At 44.3% G+C, this 23,606-nt stretch overlaps 1 protein-coding gene across 1 annotated transcript in view; it reads right to left on the bottom strand.

Moving 5' to 3' along the window:
- Positions 1-470: 470 nt before the first annotated feature.
- Positions 471-23,606, bottom strand: part of LOC125443355 (sodium-dependent neutral amino acid transporter B(0)AT3-like) — a 57,271-nt gene continuing 34,135 nt past the window's right edge. The window contains exons 8-12 of the mRNA XM_048515379.1: positions 22,860-23,016; positions 11,218-11,422; positions 9,247-9,406; positions 5,050-5,212; positions 471-635 (exon numbers count right to left, since the gene is read on the bottom strand). Coding sequence (XP_048371336.1) covers positions 471-635; positions 5,050-5,212; positions 9,247-9,406; positions 11,218-11,422; positions 22,860-23,016 — 850 coding nt within the window. The remainder of the gene's footprint in view (positions 636-5,049; positions 5,213-9,246; positions 9,407-11,217; positions 11,423-22,859; positions 23,017-23,606) is intronic.

Raw genomic sequence — 23,606 nt, 5'->3', positions numbered from 1 at the left:
TGCAAGGATAATGGTTAGGGTTTACAGGGACAAAGTGGAGTTGCACCTAGCAAAGCCCCAGAAACATCCAACTGAGCAAAAGCGGTTTGTGATGTACTTCAGGTGACAAGAACCATTATCCACTAAAATCCAATACTCCTTAGAAGACCAACAAAATTTACCATTTTGTAATTCAAAGCTTGTTTTGTCAAATAGAAATAACTTGAAGGAGAGGCCACCAAGGAAGGCTCTGCAGTGGATGGCGGTAGCAAAACACCTGTGCTTCTCGCTTGCCCTGAAAGCCCTTTGCTAGGGTTGCCAGAAGTTGAATGTGACTTGCAGGACTCATGAAAAGATCTGAACTAGATAATGCAGGTGAAGCGTTCTGTGAACGCTAACTAGGGTTGCACCTTGCAATGAGGGATGCATTTCCTGAAAATGGTCAGAACATACAGGGGAGAGAAAGATGCAGCGGTCTAAGTGCAGCAAGATCAGTCTCGAGCAGTGCGTGTGGACAGCTGTCGCTTTAACTTGTTTCTCCCAAAGTGGTACAGGGCTACCCCAGGGATGGACACACACGGAAGGCTTGATAGCAGAACACAGATGGCCAAGACCCAGTTTGGATATACTTTCTGTTCTTTTGCAGGAAAACCTTCCTGGAGAAAAATGAAGGGAAGCCACTCCATTAATATTCTACCCACGCAGCAAGGTAAAAGTGATGATTTTTCCAAAAGGAAATAAGGAGAGCTCTGGATACTGTTTTCATTGTTGCAAATATACTCTTTTTACACAAAATCACACATAAATTCACACACATTGTCTAGATTATGCTTTTGCTGTTCACTGTCACGTTGCAACTCACAAGGCTCCAGGAATATGTCACAATAGACACACACACCAGTCATGTTGCCTTGTAATAGAGCAGACAAGCACAGATGCCGCCCCCCCCCCCCAAAAAAAAAAATTTTCAGAACAGACCACAGGGATGAGGTGTGAAGAATCTGACAGGCCATAGTGCATAGATACTGAGCAGAAATTAGCATGAGTTGCCAGTTGCTCAAGATTCCCGTGGTTATCTTTATGGAATGACTGGAATTTCTTGTATGATTTTGGATGCAAGTCATCCTATAGCTGAAGCTCATGATCTCTCGTGTCCTACGCCACTCATGACCATCAAAATCCTTTGCATTCCTGCGTACCTTGCATTTCTCCAAGAGCTGCCAACCTCCCAGTGGGTAGAGAGATATCCTGGAATTACAACAGATATCCAAACAACAGACGTCACTTCCACTGGAGAAAATGGCTGCTTGGGAGGAGGCCTCTGTGGCATTGGACCCCACTCACGTCCCTCCCAGTCACCAGGAATTTCCCAACATGCAGTTGGCAATCTTAATTCATCCATTCCAATCCACTCACGTATCCTGCTATGGGAGCTGCTGCAAAAGTTGGGAAGGAAATGATGTCTCTCCCTGCACAGGACATGTGGTTTTCCCTGGACATTTTGTGTCAGAGAAAACAGAAAACTGAAGATCCATGTGAAAGATCTTCAAGATATCCTTGACAGAAAAGTGTCTGCAATTAATTTGTGTGAAGAAGATCTCCAGGCAACACAAACAGAATTTCTGGGGGAAAAACAAGCTATCACATATACAAAGAAAACAAGATGGCGCTGTGACAGCAGCAGACCTCTCTTCAAAGAAAGGCAAAGCTGTTGAAACCTCTCTTCAAAAAATCCTCAAGCTAAAGATAGATACTGCATATCAGCTTGAGTTGCTGAGTTGCGACAGAGGACTCCTAGAAATTAAGTACAACAACAGAGAAGCAGAGGTGCCTACCGGTTCTGCCGTCCTCGTTTGGCCACAACCACACCCCAGTGCTGTTTTGGCCGGTTTGAGTTCCGGCTGTGCTGCGTTGCCTGGCGGGGTTCTCCAGGCAGCTTCAATGTTGGGAACTTATTTATTTATTTATTCTCATATTTCTACCCCACCCATTCCCCATCGGGCTCAGGGTAGTGAGCTACTTGGTTTTTACAACTGACGGGGCTGTGGGTACGATTGACGGTTTGTCGGGTGCTGGCGGACTGAGCGGCTGAGTGGCAGTCATTCAACCCCCAGTCTGCTTTTTGTCCACTGTCACTTGGCTGGGTGGCCGTCGGCCAAGCACGGAGTGGCGCTTTTTTTAGATCTTGCAACTACTGGGAGGGCACCTGGAGCTGGGTGGCAGCCAATGAAAGGTCAGCCTTGGTTTTTCTTTTTCTGTTTTGATTGGTTGAGGTCTTGATTGTTGGGTAGTTGGGAGGTGTTATTTTGTTGATCAAACCAGGACTGATATGTGGAGCAGGCAGAAATATCAATGTGTGTTGTTGCCCAGGCATGGTCTGGGGTGGGGTCCAGATATGGGCAGATATGGCAGTACATGTGTGGTATTATGGACAGAGGACGAGAGGCAGGAATGCTAGCTCTCTGTCGAACCTATAACCTATAATCTCACGACATGCAGGTGGCGGAGTGGGACTTGTTGATCCTGCTCCATCACTGATGTTGATTAATGCCAGGTCCATCAATAGTAAGGGGGATTTTCTCAAGGAACAACGGATGGACCTGGCATGTATCACAGAGACCTGGGTAAGGGAGGGGAAAACAGTAGCCCTCAATGAACTTACTCCATCAGGGTCTGTGATTATCCATCAGCCTCGGACTCAGGGCCAGGGTGGTGGTGTAGCTATGTTGGTTCAGGATTCCATTTCCTTTTCGAATGACCCCTGTCCCATCGATCACTGGGATGGCATGTGTGGCCATCTGTTGGGATTCTTTGGAGAAGCTGGCTGTGCTGTTGGTGTACCGGTCACCTAGCGTGCCGGCAGCCAGCCTGCTGTGGCTTCTGGAGGTCATCTCAGAGTGAGCCTTGAGGTTCTCCAAACTGTTAGTTTTGGGGGATTTCAATGTCCATGCCAAGTTGGCTTCATCTTTTGTGGCCGTGGAGCTAGTGTTATCCATGGTGACACGAGGCCTCTTCCTTATGAACAGCAGGAGTCCCACACATCAAGGTGGCCACACCCTGGATTTGATCTTTGGGGAAGATGTAAATGTGGTCATATCCTCTGTAATTAGAGTGCCATAGTCTGACTTCTTCCTCCTTAAGGCCTGGATCAATATGACTGCACCCCCCTGCTTAGGCGACGAGTGGATTTGGACCTACCCGCAGAGGCTTATGGTGTCAGAATATCCTGCGGAAGTCACCACTTGCTGGCGAGGAACTGGCAGAAAGCTGGGAGACCAGGCTTCCTGAAGCAGTTGAGACTATCGCACCAAGATGCTCTCTGTATTCTTGCTCCAAATCAGCCCTTTGGAGGAGCTGAGGAGGATGAAGTGCGAATTGGGATGGCTTGAGCGAGCGTGGCAGGTGAGACACTCGCGTAGAGGTCTTTTATGAAGGCCTGTGGGATAGCAGTGAAGGAGGCTAAGAAGAAATTCTATGCCGCCTCCATTGCTTCTGTAAACTTATGCCCGGCACAATTGTTTAGAGTAATCTGAATGCTTAAAACCTCTTGTATAGGTCCTAAAATACAGAAATTGGCTTTTAGCGGTGAAGCTTTTGCGAGCTTTTTCACAGATAAAATCTCATGTCTCTGCCATGACCTGCCTGCCATGGGTTGATACAGTAAGTGAACTAGAGGCTCGTGTTCCGGTACTTGTTTGGACCATTTCAACCCGCTCGATTCCACTGAAGTTGACAAGATGTTGACTGCAGTTCAAGCAACCACCTGCCTTCTTGACAAACGTCTGCCTCTGAGGCTCTCCAGCACTGTTTGGAAGCCATGGCTGGTTGGTTGAGAATAAGCAGACTGAAATTAAATCCATCGAAGAGAGACATTTTGTGGCTCGGCCCGAGAGATCGACCAGGGAATTCCCAGGTGCCAGTCCTGCATGGTGAGGCCCTTCATCTTGCCTCATTGGTCAGGAGCCTGGGTGTGACCTTGGCCTCCACTCTGACATTGGAGGACCAGGCCACAAAGACAGCCCAGACAGCTTTTTCCCATCTGCAACAGCACAGCAGCTGGCTCCTTACCTCTTTTGGGCTGATTTGGCCACAGTAATTCATGCAGTGGTCACCTCTAGACCCCTCCAGTCTGCAGAGGGGAATCTGTTAGTGGTCCTGGGCACCAACGATGTTCAGCGGGCATCAACATGGGCCAAGGCTTTTACAGCCCTGGCCCCAATCTGGTGGAATGCACCCCCCAGTGACATCCGGGCCTTGTGGAATTGGTCTCAGTTCCACGAGGCCTGTAAAACGGAGTTATTCCACCGGGCTTTCTCTGCTGGGCCAGCCAGGCACCTCGTTTAACCTCGCCTTCTTGATCCTAGCCTGCTCCCTTATATTATATTGTTAGGATTTTACGCCATTTTGAACTTACTGGTTTTAACTGGGTTATTTTATTTATTTTTGGATTTATATCCTACCCTATCCCCAAAGGATAGTATTTATATCTTGTATTTTTACAATGTTGTATTGTTTTTATTGTGTTATATTTATGTTGATGTGTAAAACCACCTTGAGTCCTCCAGGAGATTGGTGGGGTATAAATGTAAAGTATAAATAAATATGTATTGTCGAAGGCTTTCACAGCCGGAATCACTTGGGTACTGTGTGGTTTCCAGGCTGTATGGCTGTGTTCTAGCAGCATTCTCTCCTCATTTCGCCTGCATCTGTGGCTGGCATCTTCAGAGGATTTGATGTTGGGAAAGCAAGTGGAGTATATATCTGTTGGAGTGTCCAGGGTGGGTGGAGAAATAAATAAATAAATAAATAAAACGTCCCAGGGTCCCAGAGGTCCTGGCCAGTGGGGCTGCTATCAAAGCCGTCTCTCCACTGACAGAGCAGAAGTTGCTGCTACCAAGAGTTGGGGGTTTGGGATAGGACTTGACTTGGAGCATTCTCCAAATTCAACCAATATTTCCAAGTCCATTCCAAACAGTGCTTGGGTAAGTTTAAGGCTTCAGAGAAGAATGGAATGACAGGTTTCTTTTAAAAACAGGAATCGAGCAAAGTTATTCTATAAAAGCAACATACATAGTTTGGGTTCCATGCGCCGTAGCCTGGTTGCCTCTGACTCTGAAAAGCTACGTAGGCCACAAAGACAGTTAGCATTAATAGAGGGCTGATGACTCGCCATGTGATTCGCCAGTAAAAATTGGGTTGCCGTCCAGTCATCCACTTCACGTTGGCACTGAACCTGTGATTCAAGTTAGTTACTGTTAGTTACTGTTACTAACAAAGCCATGGAAAAATAGAGCTTTATTCAGTTCAAAAACAGATCAACTTGGTTTGGTTCATTCGTGAATTAGAAAATCCAAGTGTGGTTGCTGATTGTTACAGAAAGCCTGTGACTTGCACTGGGGATCTGAGAGTGGTATATAGTACTGCATATTCAGAAAGCACATCATTAAGGGATGTGGCCTGTACACCTGTGTAAACTGGCCCTGTGTTCTACTCACTAAAGCCAATAATGAAAAGATTTTATTGCTTGGAGTGGCTTTTCACAAAACAAGTAAATGAAAGTATTGGTTTTCTCACAGCAGTGCAATCCTGGGGGGAGGGGGAGCTGTAGTGTGACGGGAGATGGCCCGGCCACATCATCTTCAAAAAGGCTTGCTCAGACTCCTTTTCTTCATTAGGCAACTTGCACACAAATACCAATTGTTGGATCAAGTGCTACCATGAAGGCCTTTTGACAGACAGTATTCCAATTTCCAAAGGTGTCAAACAGGGCTGCATCCTGTCCCCCACTCTTAACAATCTTTTTAAAAGTGACTTCCCCTCTGCTCTTTCAGCAGTGAACAGCCATGCCCCAAAACTGGGAACATCCCATGTATCAATTCTGCTCTATGCAGATGATGCTGTCCTTCTCTCTTGATCCAGAGTTGGCCTCAGACGCTTAATGAGCGCTGTGTGGACTACTGTGAATCCAATAGACTGACAATTAATTACGAAAAAAACAAGGTTTTGGTCTTCTCTAGGTGCTTTAAGAAGCTCACATGGGCAATGAATAGCACCCAAATTGAACAGGTTACATGCTATAAGTACCTCGGCCTTTCATTCTCCCATAACCTTTCATGGGCAGCCCATAGGAAGGCCGCCCTCCTAGCCACATCCAACGTTACTATGCTTCTTCTATAGCTGTGGCCATTCCTTTATTCCTCCTGCCCTCAAGTTTTTCAATGCCAAAGTCTCCTCAAGATTGCTTTACGGAGTCCCAATCTGGATTCAAGCTGTTAACCACTCTTTGAATTCCCTTCAATCCCATTTTTTCATAAGATAACCAGACTCCCGAATTGCGTGCCCTGCACAGCCCTTTGCCTGGAGGTAGGTCAAAACTCCTTGGAATCAGCCGCTTGGCTGAGGGCTTTTAGATTCTGGCTGCAAATTCATTTTCTCTCGGACTGTAATTCCCTGGTCAACCGCCTGCTCTCTGACACCTGGTTTTCCATAATCGAAGTAAAAATGGCTTCTATTGGACTGTCAGTGGATTCACTCTGCCTTTTGTTCTATTCAGAAGCTTATACAAAATTAAAAGGCCAACTACTAGATAGAGAGTTCTCTACCCAAATCACTGCTGCCAAGAAAACTTGCTCCCCCCTGTATTTTTCTATCCCATTTGAACAGGGCCATTTGGCACACTACCTGTACTGCTTAATAAACCCCGTTCAACGGAGAGCCATGACGCTCGCCAGGTTTAATGTCATGCCTTCCGCCTTGTTACATGGCAGATTTAACAAGCAAGAAAAGTCTAAAAGATTGTGCCCGTGTAATGCTGGCTCAGCTGAATCTCTGGCCCACCAATTATTACACTGTCCCAGGTTTAAGGAAATCAGATCCAAGTATGTGAATCTTACTCCTTTACCCGATCTCCCCAATTCATTTAGATTACACTACTTGCTGGACAATCCTGATCCTTCTCTCTGTATGATAGTGGCAGACTTTCTCCTGGAAATTATTAAATGCCAGTAGATTTCCTTTCACTTAACATTTATTTCCAGTATTGTATATTTATGGGGTTTTTTAAATCAGTTCTTTACTATTGTTGTCTATGCCAATAAAGGCTTGCTGCTAAAAAAAAAAAAAAAGGCTTGCTACTGCACACCTAGCAAGCCAACAGCCCCCCGTGGAACTGCTCCCTGCAGCTCCATGGGCTGCTCCTACTTTTTTGCTGGCTTAAGTCTGTGATGGCAAATGGGGGAGTTCCCAGGCCTAAAGCGCCCAGGAAGCCAACTAAAGCTGGCCCCGCCCCAGCAACACCTCTGTTACCCTACCCTTCATACCTCGCTCTATTGAAATATGGATTTCATATCATTATTTCTGCAATATGTACTGGTAGATGCCAACTCTCGTGTGTGTGTGTGTGTGTGTGTGTGTGTGTGTGTGTGTGTGTGTGTGTGTGTGTGTGTGTGTGTGTGTGTGTGTGTGTGTGTGTGTGTGTGTGTGTGTGTGTGGTCCAAACCAAAAACAGACCAAGTACAGAAATGCCTGCTGGCAGAATTAAAACACTGATTGAGTTATTCCAGATAACTAAGGCTGGAAGTCTCATGGACTGTATCTTGATTACCACACCCTGCCAAAGAAGTTCGCTAACACAAAAGAACCTGGAGAACTCCCTGATACCAGACTTTACATTTTCTCTACCCGTAGATACAATCTCCTTGACAATAGAACCCTTCCTAATGACAAACGCCTCAGCCAAATTTGAATACCTGGGCAGAATCTTTTAGAAGACACTTTGCTCAAAACCATTCAAGGCTTTCCTGATACAATCAAGAAACAATTGGTTCTATTATCCCAGCCCTTAGAAATAATAGATGAGCCATTGATTAGCTCAAGCCCAGCGATCCCAGCATGGAAATCCCAAAGGATCCAGGAAAACGAAACTGAAACTTACTAGCTCCCACCCCTACCTGCGCAAAGGGGTATAAAAATACTGTCTACCCTAGACTCAGCGCTCTTTACTGGCTAAACCTCTTTTGGTATAGTTGGTTGGAGACACGATATATCGTCCTTCGCTTGGGTTCCCATGCTGGCATAGGAATCCTTGCCTTCTTCCAGACTTCTTCAGCTGAACTTAGGTAATGTATAAGTCCCCCGCTCCCCCTCCTACTCTGTCATCCAAACCTATCTTTTCCTCCCTGTTTATATCTAATAGGAACTGTGTGTATGCTTCTCAACATCTCACTGTATGAATGTTTGCAACCAAAAACTTATATAAAAATATTTTAGCTTCAATTTGGTCTGTTTTGTAGTCTCTGTAGAACGTTTCAAAAGCCAATTCTGGTATAGTTGTCTAAAAGATCCCACCTAGCCTGCCTCTCGCACTGCTAAGCTGAGTTATTCCTCATAGTTACTTTAAAAATATTCAATGCCAGCAGGGGTTCCTATGTAGTGTTGGGATTCAGCAGGTTCACACCACTTCAGCAGAACCGGTTGTTAAAATAGTGCTTGTAAACAACCAATTGTTAAATTATTTGAATCCCATCACCAGAACCGGTTGTTAAATTATTTGAATCCCACCGCAGTTCCTATGCCACTGAAGCACTAGCATCACAGTGGTGCTGGTGCCCAAGCCTTGCACTCCAGCACCAGCATAAGTGCCTGTAAATTATTACTATTATGTTTGACATCACAGCTGCCAGTTCTTTAGCTGCTTGTTGGCCTTTCATTACAATTTGAGCCTCAGCCGGAGGCCTAGGAAAGTGTAATGTATCAGCGTAGTATTTGTGCAGATCCCAGCAGGGCTGCTTTCTGAATCTGACAGATATTGATTTTGTCAATTTGAAGATGTTTCAAGTGCTTAGCAGCAGCAGCAGCAGCAGCAGTAGTAGTAGTATGCCAACCTTCCCCTTACAGGTTCAGGATGGTTTCCATCATATAAAATGCAATAAATATAGTAAATACAGTCATATATCATACAATAAATTCAAAACTCCCATCACTGCAAAATTTAAAACCAATAGCTCCTAAAACTAAAACAAATGGTGATTAAAACTTTGGTATAATGGTAATGGTAGAGGGGGCGGGAATAAAGAGGACGGCCAAAATTGGTGGGAAACATTAATGACAAATGTTGCTCCCTCAACCATAAGTCTGGCAGAACTGCTCCATCTTGCAGGACCTGCATTTTTGCTCATGCCGGGGTTACCCCACCTCCTCGGGGGGTTTGGTCCCCCCTCAGGATTGTACTGTTAGAGATCCAGATAAGTATGCAAGAGCCCAAGTTACCTTTCAATCCCATAGACATATGCAACTGCAACCACTTCGAAGAATGCGATGACTAAGAGTGGGATGGATCCTGCGTAGCGGTCAAAGGCCTCCAGCCAGTAGCTCCCTGATCTCAGAGTAAAGCACAACGCTGTCAAAAAGCAGGCCAGGCAGATGAGACCTAGAGGGAGCAAAGTTCCTGTTCACTACAAGGAAACAAACAAAGCAATGAATATTTCTATGTGTACTTATGTATAATCCCTACTACACTTCTCCTCTATCTTTAATTTTCTGTCACCTACACTGTGCAGGACCACATTCATTTAGCTGGGCTCCGCCGCTTCTCTGTTTTTATTAGTTGGTGGTGGAGAGTGCTGTCAAGTCACAGCTGAACTATGTGGTTTGCAATACAAGAGACATTCAGAGGTAGTTTACCATTGTCTGCCTCTGCCTCTACCTTGGACTTCCTTGGCAGCCTATCATACAAGGACTGACCAGGACTGACCCTGCTGAGTAACTGAGATCTTACTCAGTTAAAATTTCTAGAAACTCCCTATGTGTTCCACTTCTTGGGGGGAATCTGTAACATATAATATGCAAAGGTATCACTAAATGTTTATAAATATTTAGTTAAAACTACTTAAAAGATCCTTTGTGGTCTTCTACATATAGACTGCATTTCTTCTTGCAGGATGGTAAAATGGAAGGTAACGCTGCAAGATAAAACCCTTTGCAAGGGTGCATATCAGAATGCTCTTGACATAAATCTGGAAGGGATAGTGGGATGCTCTAGGAACACAGGGTTTAAGGAACTCCTAGAATGTCACACCAAGAAGAAGAAGTGTTTGGATTTATACCCCACCTTGCTCTCCTGTAAGGAAAGTCAAGGTGGATTGCAAACTTCTTATTTTTCCTCTCCCCACAACAGTCACCTTGTGAGGTAGGTGGGGCTGAGAGAGTCTGGAAAGAACTGTGATTAGCCCAAGGTCACCCAGCAGGAATTGGGAGTGTGGAAGCAAATCTGGTTTATCAGATAAGATTCTGCTGCTCATGTGAAGGATGACAGGACCATGCCTGTCAGTATCTTGATGTCTTGCTGTGTGTGATTTGCAATTGTTTTCCTGTTTCCCTCTTCCCTTCCTAGCAATCTCCTGTTAGCAATCTCCTGGCGCCAGCCCATCTTCAAAGAGGTGTGAAAGGTTCCCAGGTCCTTTGTAGCTTTGTAGTAGTAGAAACTGTAATGGACATTTGGTGTGGGGCAAAACGGGGGGGATTGAAAGACATAAGCCCTGGATCTGAGCTCTCTAGCTCAGATCCTGCTATACATTGTTACTCTTCGCATGGAATAAACTGCTTTTGGACTTTCCTACGGTCTCCGTTATTTCCACGTTCGAGAGTCTGACAAAGGAATGGGGAATCAAACCCAGTTCTCCGGTTCAGAGTCCACCTGCTCTTAACTACATTGCTCTTAACCACTACGCCAACTAAGTGATATCATGTGTATCTGCCAGTGGCTGGCCATCCTATCTCAGCTTACCCGTATGATTTTGTAAGTCCCATTGGGGTCCCCATTGGGGAGAGAAGTGGGGTGAAAATATATAGAAAATAAATTAAATATTTGGGGCAGTGACGTAGGTATAGATTTTTTATGGGGTGGGTTCGGTCACTGAGGGATTTCCAGCTGTTCCATTCCAACCAAGCCGGACATGTAATGGGAGGGGTTTGAACCCTTTCCTACATCCCTGGGGGCATTTTGACACACTGTATTAATGCTAATAGTAGTAATAGTAAAAATTACTTAGTACCCAGACAATCTAAAATAGGTTACAAGAAAAACTGATTTCTGTGACTCATTCAAATTATGGAAGCAGAGCACATTTGTACAGTTTCTCTTATTTTGCATAATGGTGCTATCTGTGCAGAAATATTTTAAATCTTCTGCTTTTGGTTTTCCTTCCCTTCCGACGGACAGGTCTGGGAGAGTCCACTTACCAGACAGAGCCTCCTTGGATACATATTTTGTCACAAGGGGAAGTTCTAAGAGAGGAGTCATGATGCTTTCAACATTTCCAAACATGGAAGACAGACCCAGGCTGAACAGCATGATGAAAAACAGGACTGCCCACACCTGAGACCCGGGCATCTGGACAACGGCTTCCGTGAACATAATAAAGGCCAAACCGGTTCCAGAAGCACTCTGAAAAATTCACATACAGAACAGAACGTGGTTTTTGAAAAATCCGCCGAGTTGGCTGCGGAACATCTCCTCATAGCTCGGTCCAGTTCGTATTCAGAAATTCAAGTGCCTATTTGCCAAAGCACCTGGGCAAATTAAAAAATGAAAACCAATCCCCATTTTTTAAAAATCAATCCCTGGATTTAGAAAGCACACAGGCAAACTCCTAAGAATAAAGAATACATTTAACTGCAGAGAGAATAAAGCCCTTATCATCAGTCAAGAGAAGTAAAAGGAGAAAATCATGCTAACAGACAGGGAACTTAGCATTGTGAGTGGGAGACAAACCACAACTTTAACAAAAAAGCAAGTTAATGATTCAATTTCTGCTCATCTGCATGAGTTTAAGGGGCTGCAGCACAACGGCCCCCTGCATTCGCCAGGGCTGGAAAGAAGAGCTGACAATGTCCTGGGACTGTCAGAATGTTAAAATATTGTTGCTGGACAGGAAATAAAGGGTTTGAAAAGCCCCAATAAAGTACAGGACAAATGTTTAGCATCTTGGTTAATTCTGTCCTGATCAGACCAGTTGCATACCTGGGGGGGCATGAGGGGGCTTGAGTCTCAGGTCCCATGTGGGACATATTTGGCGGTTCCCGAGCTGCTACCATTTGTCCATCCTCCGGAGTCCCTTTCCTGCCACCCACCCACTCGCCGCCGTAATTCGCCCACCACCACCACGCACTTGTCCTGCCTGCCCTTCAGAGTCCCTTTCCCGCTGCTGCCACCGCTCGCCTGGGCGGGCTCAAGGGTTAAAGTGGTGGAGTGGGCGGGCCTCTCCTGGGGACACGCTGAGTCTGCGGCCCTGGCAGCCTGTGCCTGCTGCCCCTCAGCCGACACAGGCATCAGCATTGGGGCTCCTGACACTGTCTCAGCTGAGCTGGCTGGGGTAGGAGCCAGGGAGGAGGGGGTGCCAGGCTCTCCTGGGCATGACCGGCAAGTCTTCAACCCTGCCAGCTTGTGTCTACCGACTCCGCTCACCGCCCAACCTGAGCAAGGAGGAGGATGCTAACAGGTACGCCAAGCCTGGCAGCCATGAGAACATTGGCAGTGGCAGAGGGCCCTGACCTGCAGAACCCCCCAGAGTCCACACAGGGCCCCTGGCTGCTTCTCAGGCTGCATCCTAGGTAGGGTGGCAGCAGCCTCTGTGCTCTGGAGCACCTCTTTCCAGTGGAAGAGTCCTGGTGCAAGGCGGAGACTCAGGCCCCTGATGGGAGGGCACCACTGCCCCAGAACACACACGAGCAGGCATTGAGCCCAGAAAGAAAGGGGGTGGGTGAGCGGCCCCTGCCTGAGCCTCCTGCGCTGCTTGACTGCACTTGGTCCCCTCGCTCACCTGCCAACTTCTGAAGGTCTCACAGAGGAGGTGTGGTGTGCTAGAGGTGTGCTAGTGAAGTGTAGGGGTGGGGAAAGGAATGTAGGGATGTGTAGAGTTGAGGAGGTAGGAGCCCCATAGAGATGGATGTAGGATAAGGGCAGTAGGAACAGCCACTACCTGTGCCAAACTCACTGAAAAGGCTAGCAGGCAAGTAGAAGCCTGAGCTGGGGCGGGGAAGGCTCAGAGGCTATTCCTTGCATGTCTGAAGGCCTTAGGCTGGAGTTGGAGGGGGGTTCAATTTTAGTCCTTGCCCTAGGCACCAGTTTTGTAGATATACCCTTGGATCATACTTCCTTAACAAATCAAAAGTCCTCCTGCGTAGGGATATGCAAAGAAGAGAACGGTAAATTTTATGTCTGCTAAGATTCTCTGAGATGACATATGCTTGATGGGTCAAAATAATAGCTTAAGCAGTGTGAGAGATGGCAAAATGTTGCTTTTACACAAAGAAGGTATTATTAAGTGTTTTCCTAAAATGTAAGCCTATAGTAAGTATTTTCACAGATAAACATATTTTAGTGCACAAATATAGGCATTATTTAGAAGTCACAAAGAATATAGCCTTCACAGAAAATACAAAGGTTGTTGAACACTAAGTATAAATTAGCTTTATAAAAGTGTATGTAGAGTTCATATAAAGTTCACTTTAAAGATGTTAGAAGTCCAGTTGACTCCAAGGTTATTATGTCTCCTCTTTTGAAGTCCGTTAGTAGAAAAAGGGAGTGAAATGATAACGTGTGCTTGCCAGTATACTTGCTCTAATGAGCTGGCAGGAAAAAGGGTTTAAGAGTTTAGTAGGGGAAAGTTCATAATACATTTTTACGTTTAAAATGCTTCTATATTGTAACTAAATAATGAAACTTAAATAATATGTTAATCACTCATGTTCAATATATGTATCCTAATGTTTTATGTGTAATGAATCCTGCTATAAATATTATTCTCTCAGTTTAAAGTGTAAAATAGCTAAAACAGCTTGCTTCTCTAGATCCTAATCAGTAGGTCCTATTAAGCAGAAACTCCATTCAGAAGCTTCTTAAGGCCTCTAGCTAAAGTCTTTTTCTAAGATGCTTCTGAAGCTTGGTTTCAATAGTCATAAATAATAAGGGAACATGAGTTCTTGTGCCAAACAGACACCTGCTGATAAGAGGGCCCCTAGCAAGCTTGGGATAGTGTCTTCAAAGCAGGGGAGTGGGTCAAGAAAACCTCGGTTCTTGTGCCAAGAAGTACCCGCTTATAGGAGGCTAAGATCCTGTGCCAAGATAGAAGGCCTTTTGATGAAGGGGTAAAATATGATGGTGTCTTCACAGTAAGATAAGGGAACCAAAGACGTGGCAGGTGCATCAAGAGGGCATCCAGAGGAAGGATATATATCATGAAGATATATATCATGGCATGGATATAATAATAATAAGCCTTTATTTGGCATAACAATAATCATAACACAATAAAAAACCTGAGATAAAAGGTATACAAATACAAAGGTTTAAGATAAAAGGTATACAAATACAAAGGTTTAAGATAAAATATAAATTATTGATTGTGCATCACCTCCAGTAAAAATTGTGCAACCAATTCACAAGTTTCATTGTCAGAATTGTCCAGAAGAAAAGGAAGTCTACTTGATTCTTCCATTTCACTAGGTATCCTAGAAAGAATGTTGGAATATTTTGATCTGATATTAGCAGATTTAGGGCAGCAAAGCAGTTGATGTGCCAATGTTTCAATTTGTTGTTCACCACAAGAGCATACCCTTTCGCTCATTTCCAAGTTGTTAAATCTACCACGCAATAAAGCGGAGGGGAAAACATTGAAGCGAGCAAGTGTGAGGGCTCTTCTCTGCATTGGATTAGTCAAAAAATACAAATAGGGAGCCATCCTGTTTTGATATAGGGGTATTGAAAGATGTAAGGGTGAACAAGTTTTCATAGCAGCCCTAAATAAATTAATCCATAAGCTTCCCAACAATTTTTGTTTTAACAAGTTGTAGGATGCTGAACTAGATATCGGCAAAAGCGAAGCGAGAGATATACCAATAGATTCAATCTTTCTTTCGATCAGAGAGAACCATGGATTAGCCTGAGTATCAGACAAAAGTAGGTGAATCAGCGAGTGCTCATCATGCGAGAAATGCAGGCGAAGCCAAAATTTAAAAGCTCTCAACCAAGCCCTATAAACTAATGAATTTTGGCCCAGTTCTAAACAGAGGGCCGCATACGGTACACAATTTGGCAGGCCCATAATTTTACGGAAAAATTTGGATTGGACAGTATTCAAGGAGTCGTCAACTGCTTGGAGCCAGATAGGTACTCCATAAAGTAACTGCGCTTCTATCTTAGAGTTAAAGATTTTTTAATGCTGCTGGGACAAGGGAGTGGCCCTTTCCATAAAAGAAGCGTGCAATGGCAGAATAACTGATGGTAGCACCTGCAATAGCAGCTTTTTTGTGGGGTAACCAGGAGAGGTTATAAGAAAATGTAATTCCAAGATATTTGTATTGGTTAACCTGCTCCACTGGCACTTTATTAATCGCCCAGTTATGTTTTTTTGTATTGTTTGGCAAAGATCAAAATCTTGGTCTTTTGATAATTGATGACTAGTCCGTTATCTGTACAGTACTGCCCACATCTATTCAGCAGTCGACTAAGTCCAACTTTTGAGCGAGATAGAAGGATGGTATCATCAGCATATAGAAGTATTGGAATATGCCTTGAGCCTAATTTAGGGGCATGGTTATTAATTTCCAATAAGGCTGATGGAAGGTCACTCAAAAATAAATTGAAAAGGGTTGGTGCTAACACACAGCCTTGCCTCACACCTTTAAAGGTAGAAATAGAATCAGTCATGAGACCTTCACGTGAGCACTTAACTCTGCAGTTTGTGTTGGTATAAAGTTGCCTGATTAGAAAAGAAGTTTATTGTCTATTCCTTGTATAGCCAATTTATTCCAAAGACGTTCTCTAGAGACTGTGTCAAAGCTGCCTTCAAATCAATGAAGGCAGCATAAAGTTGCTTCTTGGACTTTTGGAGTATTTATTAACCAAATGCGTAAGAAGCATAGCATGGTCTAACGTGGATTTCCCCTCGTGGAAGCCTATTTGCTCTGGGCCAATGATGTTCTGATGAATCGTCCAGGCCTGTAGTTTGGATAGAAGTGTCTTAGCATATATTTTCCCAATGACTGATGTCAAACTAATTGGGCGGAAGTTGGCAGGATCCGATGGGTCACCTTTTTTATAAATAGGTACAATGACTGCAGATAGCCAAGGCTTAGGAATGAGGCCTGAGTCATTGATTTGGGTGAATAGATTGGCCAAAAGGGGTGCCCACCACTCTATATGCGACTTCAGTATCTCTGGGGAAATTATATCTGGGCCAGAGGAAGCTTTCTCACGGGGTTTCAATTCAGTTATTAGATCCATGATTTCCTGAGTTGTAACAGGAGGCCATTTGGAATCATCTAATGATGGAGATGGATGATAAATGTTACTGGTCTCTTCCTTTTGGAACAGCTTCGCAAAATGATCTATCCAAACCTCAGGGAGAATGGAAGAAAACGCCCTCATTTTATTGGAGTCAAGTCTGTTTGTCAAGGCCCAAAACTGTCTTGAGTCATTGGAGATTACAGCTTGATATAAGCGATCCCACTGATTCTGCGCATACTGAACCTGTTTCTCTTTCATTAAAGAATGAAGAGTAGTTTTATATTGAACTAGCTGATTGCGCGACACAGGATTTCTAAATCTCTTGAATTGTTGGTAAGATGCACGAATTAGTTTGTTTAATTCATGGCACTCTTTGTCAAACCAGGGGGCACCTCTAGTGCTGTATGGAGGTTTCTGCTTAACGGACTTTACAAGATAGTCTGTGATATACTTGATTAATGTTTCAAAATTGCCAATTGCCACACAAGGCGAACCTGCCTTATAAAAAGCACTTAGGCATGGATATATATATCATGAAGACACTAACGAAGGGTTGACAGTTCAGAAGAACCCAATATTAATTACAGGAAATGACCATATAGAGATGTATTAATTGGAGGAGATACCACCTGGTATATGACATAGTATGACTAGATCAGGGGTAGGGAACCTGCGGCTCTCCAGATGTTCAGGAACTACAATTCCCATCAGCCTCTGTCAGCATGGCCAATTGGCCATGCTGGTAGGGGCTGATGGGAATTGTAGTTCCTGAACATCTGGAGAGCCACAGGTTCCCTACCCCTGGACTAGATGAACTGTAATAGGCCATGGCCCTCATCTCCTAGCCAATGGAGAAGTGAGGGAGGGATTAGGTAGTCCTGAAAAAGTAATATAAACTGCTGTAGAACAAAGGAAGGGGGTGCCTACTACTGGGTAGACACCCGATCTTGCAAGACCGTAAACCAATAAAAGCTTTGTTATCTGCTTCACCAACTTTGTCCAGATTATTTTGAGGGTCCTTGGACCCACGTTTCTAACAAGCAGTTGTCTGGAGAAGAAAACAGACATTCTTCCATTAGTAAAGGATGGCAGAGACATAAAAGAAGTTCAGTTAAAAATTGACCGGGATGTCTGATGAAGCAGATTGAATGGAAACATGTTGGGAAATTTAGATCCCTTAACTTGTGAATTAGCAGGGTGCGGAATAAAAGAGACCTTGAGACAGTTACCAGAGTTATATAAAAAGAGTTTACTTACTAACAAAAGGGGAAAAAACAGGGTTACATGGAATAAAACAAAGGATAACTTTCTAGTCTAGTTCTAACTTGGTTACATTGCATAGGACCACGTGCTTCCACATGGTGCCTATAGACAAGGCATAGATTCACCTCTTAAGGTGAATCTCCAACAAAGAAAATCTCATGACTGAGTGAGACAAAGGAACATAGATCACCTTATAACCTCTGACCTACGTGCCTAGTCTCACATAAGCAATGTCGGCTAACTAGCCAATGGCTTAATCAATGAACTGGTCCTGTAACTATGACCTCAGTAACTAATTAGCATGCACATAGTTAACCCCTTCTTGTCAGGATTGTGATAGACACTTGCAAATTCTAACAAAACATACACTTGAAAAGCCTGGAAGCCATTTTTCAAGAGCAACTGTATAGACCCAAGTGTTTTTCCTTGCTAGCCAACGAAAGCAGTGTAACCACCACCTCATGGGGCAGAGCCAGTCTTGCTTCCAAGCAAGAACCTTACTCTAAATGTAAACTATGTTTTCCCCATAGGACTGTACAGAAACACTGCAGTGGGGGAGCTAGAATGTTGGTGAAGAGCTGAGACATCCGAGTTCAGTTCCCCACTCTGCTATGAAACTTCCTAGGTAGACCACAGGCCAATCACATTCTCTCAGCCTCACCTACCTCACAGGGTTGTTGTGAGGATAAAATGAGGAAGAGAGAACCCTGATTGTTGCCCTGAGTTCTTTGGTGGGAGGGTGGGAGGAAAATGTTCTAGATGTAAGGACAACAATACTGTGGAGATGGACCAGAATGTGTGAAATTTGTATTTAATCAAGGAAGATTAATTCACATGAACCAAAGATTTAAAGAATCAAAATGGAAGCTTCTCTGTGTAAGAGACCAGCAGGCCTGCATGTTAGCAGTTTCTCAGTGAAGATGCAGGCTAGTACAGATAACATCTTTAGGGTCTTGTAACTACAGGTTACTATATGACAGAAGCCATATAAATTTTATTACCTTGTTTTTGTGGGTTAGGACCAGCAATAGGGGATAGCTAAATCAATGTGATTAATTAAATAAGGAAAAAGTGTTTTTCTATTTATGTTGAATGAACACAGAAATGATAATGAGTGATTCACATTTACTTGTATTTGATCATAATTCTATTGTCTTAGAATCGAAAGTATAATTGTTGTTAGAATCAATATTTGTTAACAGGTAAAATCATTGTATTAGAATCGAAGGAAGTTTTATGATCTACAAGTATGTCGGAATGCTGCATAGCCTAAGGACATCTCTCTCTCTGGGAACAAACCTAGCAAACCAAGAAGAACAAGTTATTCTTGGATGCAGAGGCTAGCTTTATTGCTGCCCTTTGTATATGCACAGAGAGAGACCACGCAGTGTTTGAGTAACACGTAGAATAAGAGGCTGTCTTCATGTGACCAGGAGACAGATTCTATCCAATGAGGTTTGAACATACATGCTTGTAGCACGTGAAAGAGTTATGGACTATGATGATTGTGTGACGTCTGTATTTTTGCGTCTATAAAAATTGGTCCCTTTGTATCAAGGGTGTGCCTCTTACCCTTAAGAGGACACCCTGGTCAGATACTTATGCTGTCCAGTAAACTTATCTTCTGTTTCAAAACTGCTTCTTGGGTGTTGTTCTAACTTAGTCTTAAACTAATTCAGCTGTGTAGGACCAGAGACGCGGTCCTGGCCCCACAATACTTTTATCAGTTGCCTGCAAGTGCGATGCTTTGTCTCTTTATTGCCATTTGTGGCCTGGGTTGGCAACTAGTAAAATCTTGGGGAAGGACAGGCCTGCTTCAGGTGAAGGGATGGTTGTCTTTTGACATTATAGTCCTTAATCAACAAAGAGTCAGATTCTGCCACTTTCCTGAATTTGAAGGCATCTTTCTGGGTGTTAAATTTCTGGGTGTTATGATTAAAGAGGACTTGACCTGGGGCGTACAGACTGCCTCGGTGGTTAAGAAGGCCCAGCAAAGACTGTACTATCTGAGACTGTTAAGGAAACAACAACTGAATGGAAAACTCCTGGTGTCCTTTTACCGCTGTGCTATAGAGAGTGTCTTAACCTACTGCATCTGCGTATGGTTCTCCAGTTGCACAGTGGCGGATAGGAAGGCGCTCCAAAGGGTGATCACTACCGCACAGAGGATTATCGGCTGCCCTCTTCCCTCCTTGGAAGAACTCTATAATTCCCGAAGACTAAAGAAAGCCCAAAATATTCTGAGAGATCCGTCTCATCCAGCACACTCTCTTTTTGAACTGTTACCATCTGGCAGACGATACAGGTCTATAAAAACTAGGACAAAGAGGCTTAGAGACAGCTTCTACTCTAGAACTGTGGCGATGCTGAACTCCGGGGCTTCGTGTTGATGTGTTTGGGGCTGTGTAGGGATGGGTGGAGGAAGGGGAAAGTGAGGATGGGGTATGAGTCTGAAATTGTGTGCATCGAGGAATGCTGCTGTAAATTTTCGTTGTGCGTGCACAATGACAATACAGTGCTTATGCTTATGATATCGTACCCTGTGCCCAAAAGTGACAAAAGTTAAAATTAGCATATATTTGACAAGAGACTGTTGAGATTCTGTATTCTAACCCCCCTGTATAAGTCTGCTATCGGTTAGACAGACAACTTCCCAACATAATTTCCCTGAAGCAGGGGATATGCCAGGGGTGCGCTGCCCCTCAATTAAAAAAAAAATTATATAGCATAGAGATGGTTTCTGCTGTCTCTATCCAGGACTCTTATTCGGCATCTATTGCTAACACTGAAGTTCCTACTCTTCTCTTGGCTTTTTCTATTATTGAACAGGATTGGACTGTCCTTGCTGATGAAGGCTTTTGTCTCTTACTGTCTAGAAGAATGCCTGATACTTAACTACTAAAAATCCAAAGTTGTGGTTTTTGGCAAAAAATCTCAGATACACCACATCAATGGCAAATTTATGGTAAAGATATTGAGAAGGTCCCCTGTTTTAATTACTCAGGGGCAGGGCGTATCTACAGTAAATAGCATCTGGGGCAAGCAGTGAAATTCCCACCCCCCAGCTGTGCCCCCTCACATCAGGTGGGGACAGTGGAGGGAGTGTGAGAGGCAGGTGCCTCCTCTCCTCTGTCCTGCCTGCACATCCCAGTCCCTCCACTCGTTGGAGCCATTCCTGACCCAAGAAGCCCAGCAGCATCCCAGGTTACTGCAGTCCCCGCCCACCCACCCACCCCCAGCACAGGGCCTGCCGGCCGGCCTGCCTACCTTCTAGCCCCTCCCACCCCTTCTTAGGTGCCAGAAGCCCACCCTGAGCAGAGGACAGGCAGCCTGCGGCACCAGAAGCCTAGGGAGGCTCCAAATTTGCTGCTCCCCTGACCTGCCATGACGGGCAGACCGGAGGGCCTCTGCGCCCAGAAGAGCCAAGGCAGGGGGTACCACTGCCTCCCTCACAGTTCCTAAAACAGGCAGCTCCGCTCAGCTCCTCCACGCCCAGACCAATGGATGCATCCCTGCCAGCAACACCCTGCTCACCTGGCGTTGGGGGAGTCACAGTGGTTCAGATGTGATCTAATTTTTTAATATTTTAGTAATGTGGTTAAAACTAATTGGAAGCAGTATGAGGTAGAGAAGAAAAGAATACTGTCGAGGAAGATTTTGGGGAATGTTAGAGAAGAAAGGGATTATAACTTTGATTATTCATGCACTTCATTTTAACTATGCCGTTCTCCCCAATGGAGACCCAAAATGGCTTACATCTTTCTCCTCTCTTCCATTTTATCCTTACAACAACCCTGCATGGTAGGTGAGGCTAAGTGTTTGTGACTGGCCCAAGGTCATTTGACAAGCTTTCGTGGCAGAGGGGATTCAAACCTGGGTCTCCCAGATCCTAGTATGGTACTTTAATGGCTCTACTGTACTTGCTATTAAAAGAATATATGAAAAGTTAGCACTAAAATAGCTCTTCACATCAATATGTCCACAATATTTTTAACAGGGGAAAAAATGGTGCAGTCCAAGTGGAGTGTCCTACCTTGTGCTACTTCTGTAGAATTTTGTTGGCTCTCAAAGCATGCCTGCACAGAAACTATTTCCTCTTTTTGAGAGGCAGCTGGGAGGTCTGTCAATAAAACCTTGGGGCATATCCAAGGCCTTGAGTGTTCCTAAAGCTAAAACCTTCAAGAGTTCTTAAATGTGCATTTCCAATAAAAAACTAAGCATATAGAGAGCCCTCTCAATTGGGGATTTAAGAACATAGGAGGAGCCATGCTGGATCAGACCAATGGTCCACCCAATCCAGAATCCTGGTTATATAGTGTCAAGGGGATTATATCTAGGTGATTGAGATGTATTCCTACCTCATTGTAACTGCTTAAATGCTACAAACCTAATGTTGATAAAAGATATATGTAACCAGCCTGCTATATGTTACCATTGCAATCTGGGTTATTCTTTCCTTGATCTTTACTTTATGGCTTCACACGCTTTGTAGATAACTAGGCTTTCCCCTAACACCCTGATCCTATGAGAAAGGGAGTTGTATTCGTTATCTCGAGGGGGCAGGAAGCTTTCTCTGCCTACCTTGGGTTGCCTCTGTCCTGGAGACTGTTTTTCACAATTTCTTGGGAATTCAGGAAGGGGTACTTGCTGGGAATAAAGGGGGTGGCAAAAGCCTGGTTTTCTAGAACTGGCTTTGCCAAGCTTTGGTGCTCTGACTCTTCTCAATAAACCCTTCTGATCAACTATACAGAGTCCAATGTATTGTCGAAGGCTTTCATGGCCAGATTCAACTGGTTGTTGTGGGTTTTTCGAGCTGTGTGGCCGTGGTCTGGTAGATCTTGTTCCTAATATTTTGCCTGCATCTGTGGCTGGCATCTTCAGAGGTGTATCCCAGAGAGAAGTCTGTTACTTAGTGGACACTGGACACAGTGTGTAACAGACTCTGGGATACACCTTTGAAGATGCCAGCCACAGATGCAGGTGAAACATTAGGAACAAGATCTACCAGACCACGGCCACACAGCCCAGAAAACCCACAACAACCAGTATACAGAGTCCGTTTATTGGCTTAAGGTTCGAGGCCTAACACATAGTGGTCAACCAATTGTCCTAAATGTCCAACAAATGGGGTATATAGACCAAGGCCTTCCCATGATATTGCTTCCAAGAATTAGTTCTCAGTATTCTAGCTGTGGAAGTTACCTTTAGTCACCATGGCAAGTAACCATTTGATGGGCGTCTCCTCAGTGAACAAGGTAGTGTGGAAAACACTTGAGAGCTACCAAGTCCATATATACTGTTCCTTCAAGAAAGGATAGCTTGAGTATAATACCTGATCAAGGAATTCTTGAAGGTCACACTTTGTCAGCGCAAGGGCAGAAATTTTGTGTGGAGATGTTGTGTTTAATGCCTCAAGCCAAATTGTATAGTTGTCTCTTGTGATACTTTGTTCCTCCAGATCAAATCCATTGATGAGGTCTATAATATTCCTGACAGGGAAGCCAAAAATGACACTGAGTTATTTGCACAAATAGAGAAACCATGTATTTAAGCAATGACATTCCCTAGAAAAGACAATCAACAACTCTTGGCTAACAGCATTTGGTCCACTTTGCTCTTCAAGCAAACTGAATGAATCCATGTGATTCACTAATCGGGGCCAATACTACTGTAGGTATAAACCATTTGGGAAGTTTGCCAGTCTCTGGTGCCTGGTAAGACACTTCCTACTACTGGAGAAAGTAGATGAGCAGCATACCTCAAGATCACACCTATTGGTAATTTGGTCCGGGGTGGCCAACTCTGGAAATTTGGGGATAGAATTTGGAGAAGAAAGGGACTTCAGCAGGGCATAATACCATAGAGTCTACACTCGAAAACACGCATTTTTCTCCAAAGAAGCTGATCTTTGTCTCTTTGAGATCAGTTTTAATTCTAGGAGATCTCTAGGCCCCATCTGGAGCTTGGCAAGTCTAACTTGATCATCTGTACTGACTCTCCGTATTGCCCGACCAAGTTTAGCTGCTGCTCTCCAGATTTCTGATAAGGTTGAAGCAGACAGTTACTTGCACCATATAAA

The sequence above is a fragment of the Sphaerodactylus townsendi genome, linkage group LG14, assembly GCF_021028975.2.
Source record: "Sphaerodactylus townsendi isolate TG3544 linkage group LG14, MPM_Stown_v2.3, whole genome shotgun sequence".
Classification (NCBI taxonomy): domain Eukaryota; kingdom Metazoa; phylum Chordata; class Lepidosauria; order Squamata; family Sphaerodactylidae; genus Sphaerodactylus; species Sphaerodactylus townsendi.
The sequence above is the reverse complement of the archived record's forward strand: the minus strand, read 5'-3'. Positions and strand labels throughout refer to the sequence as shown.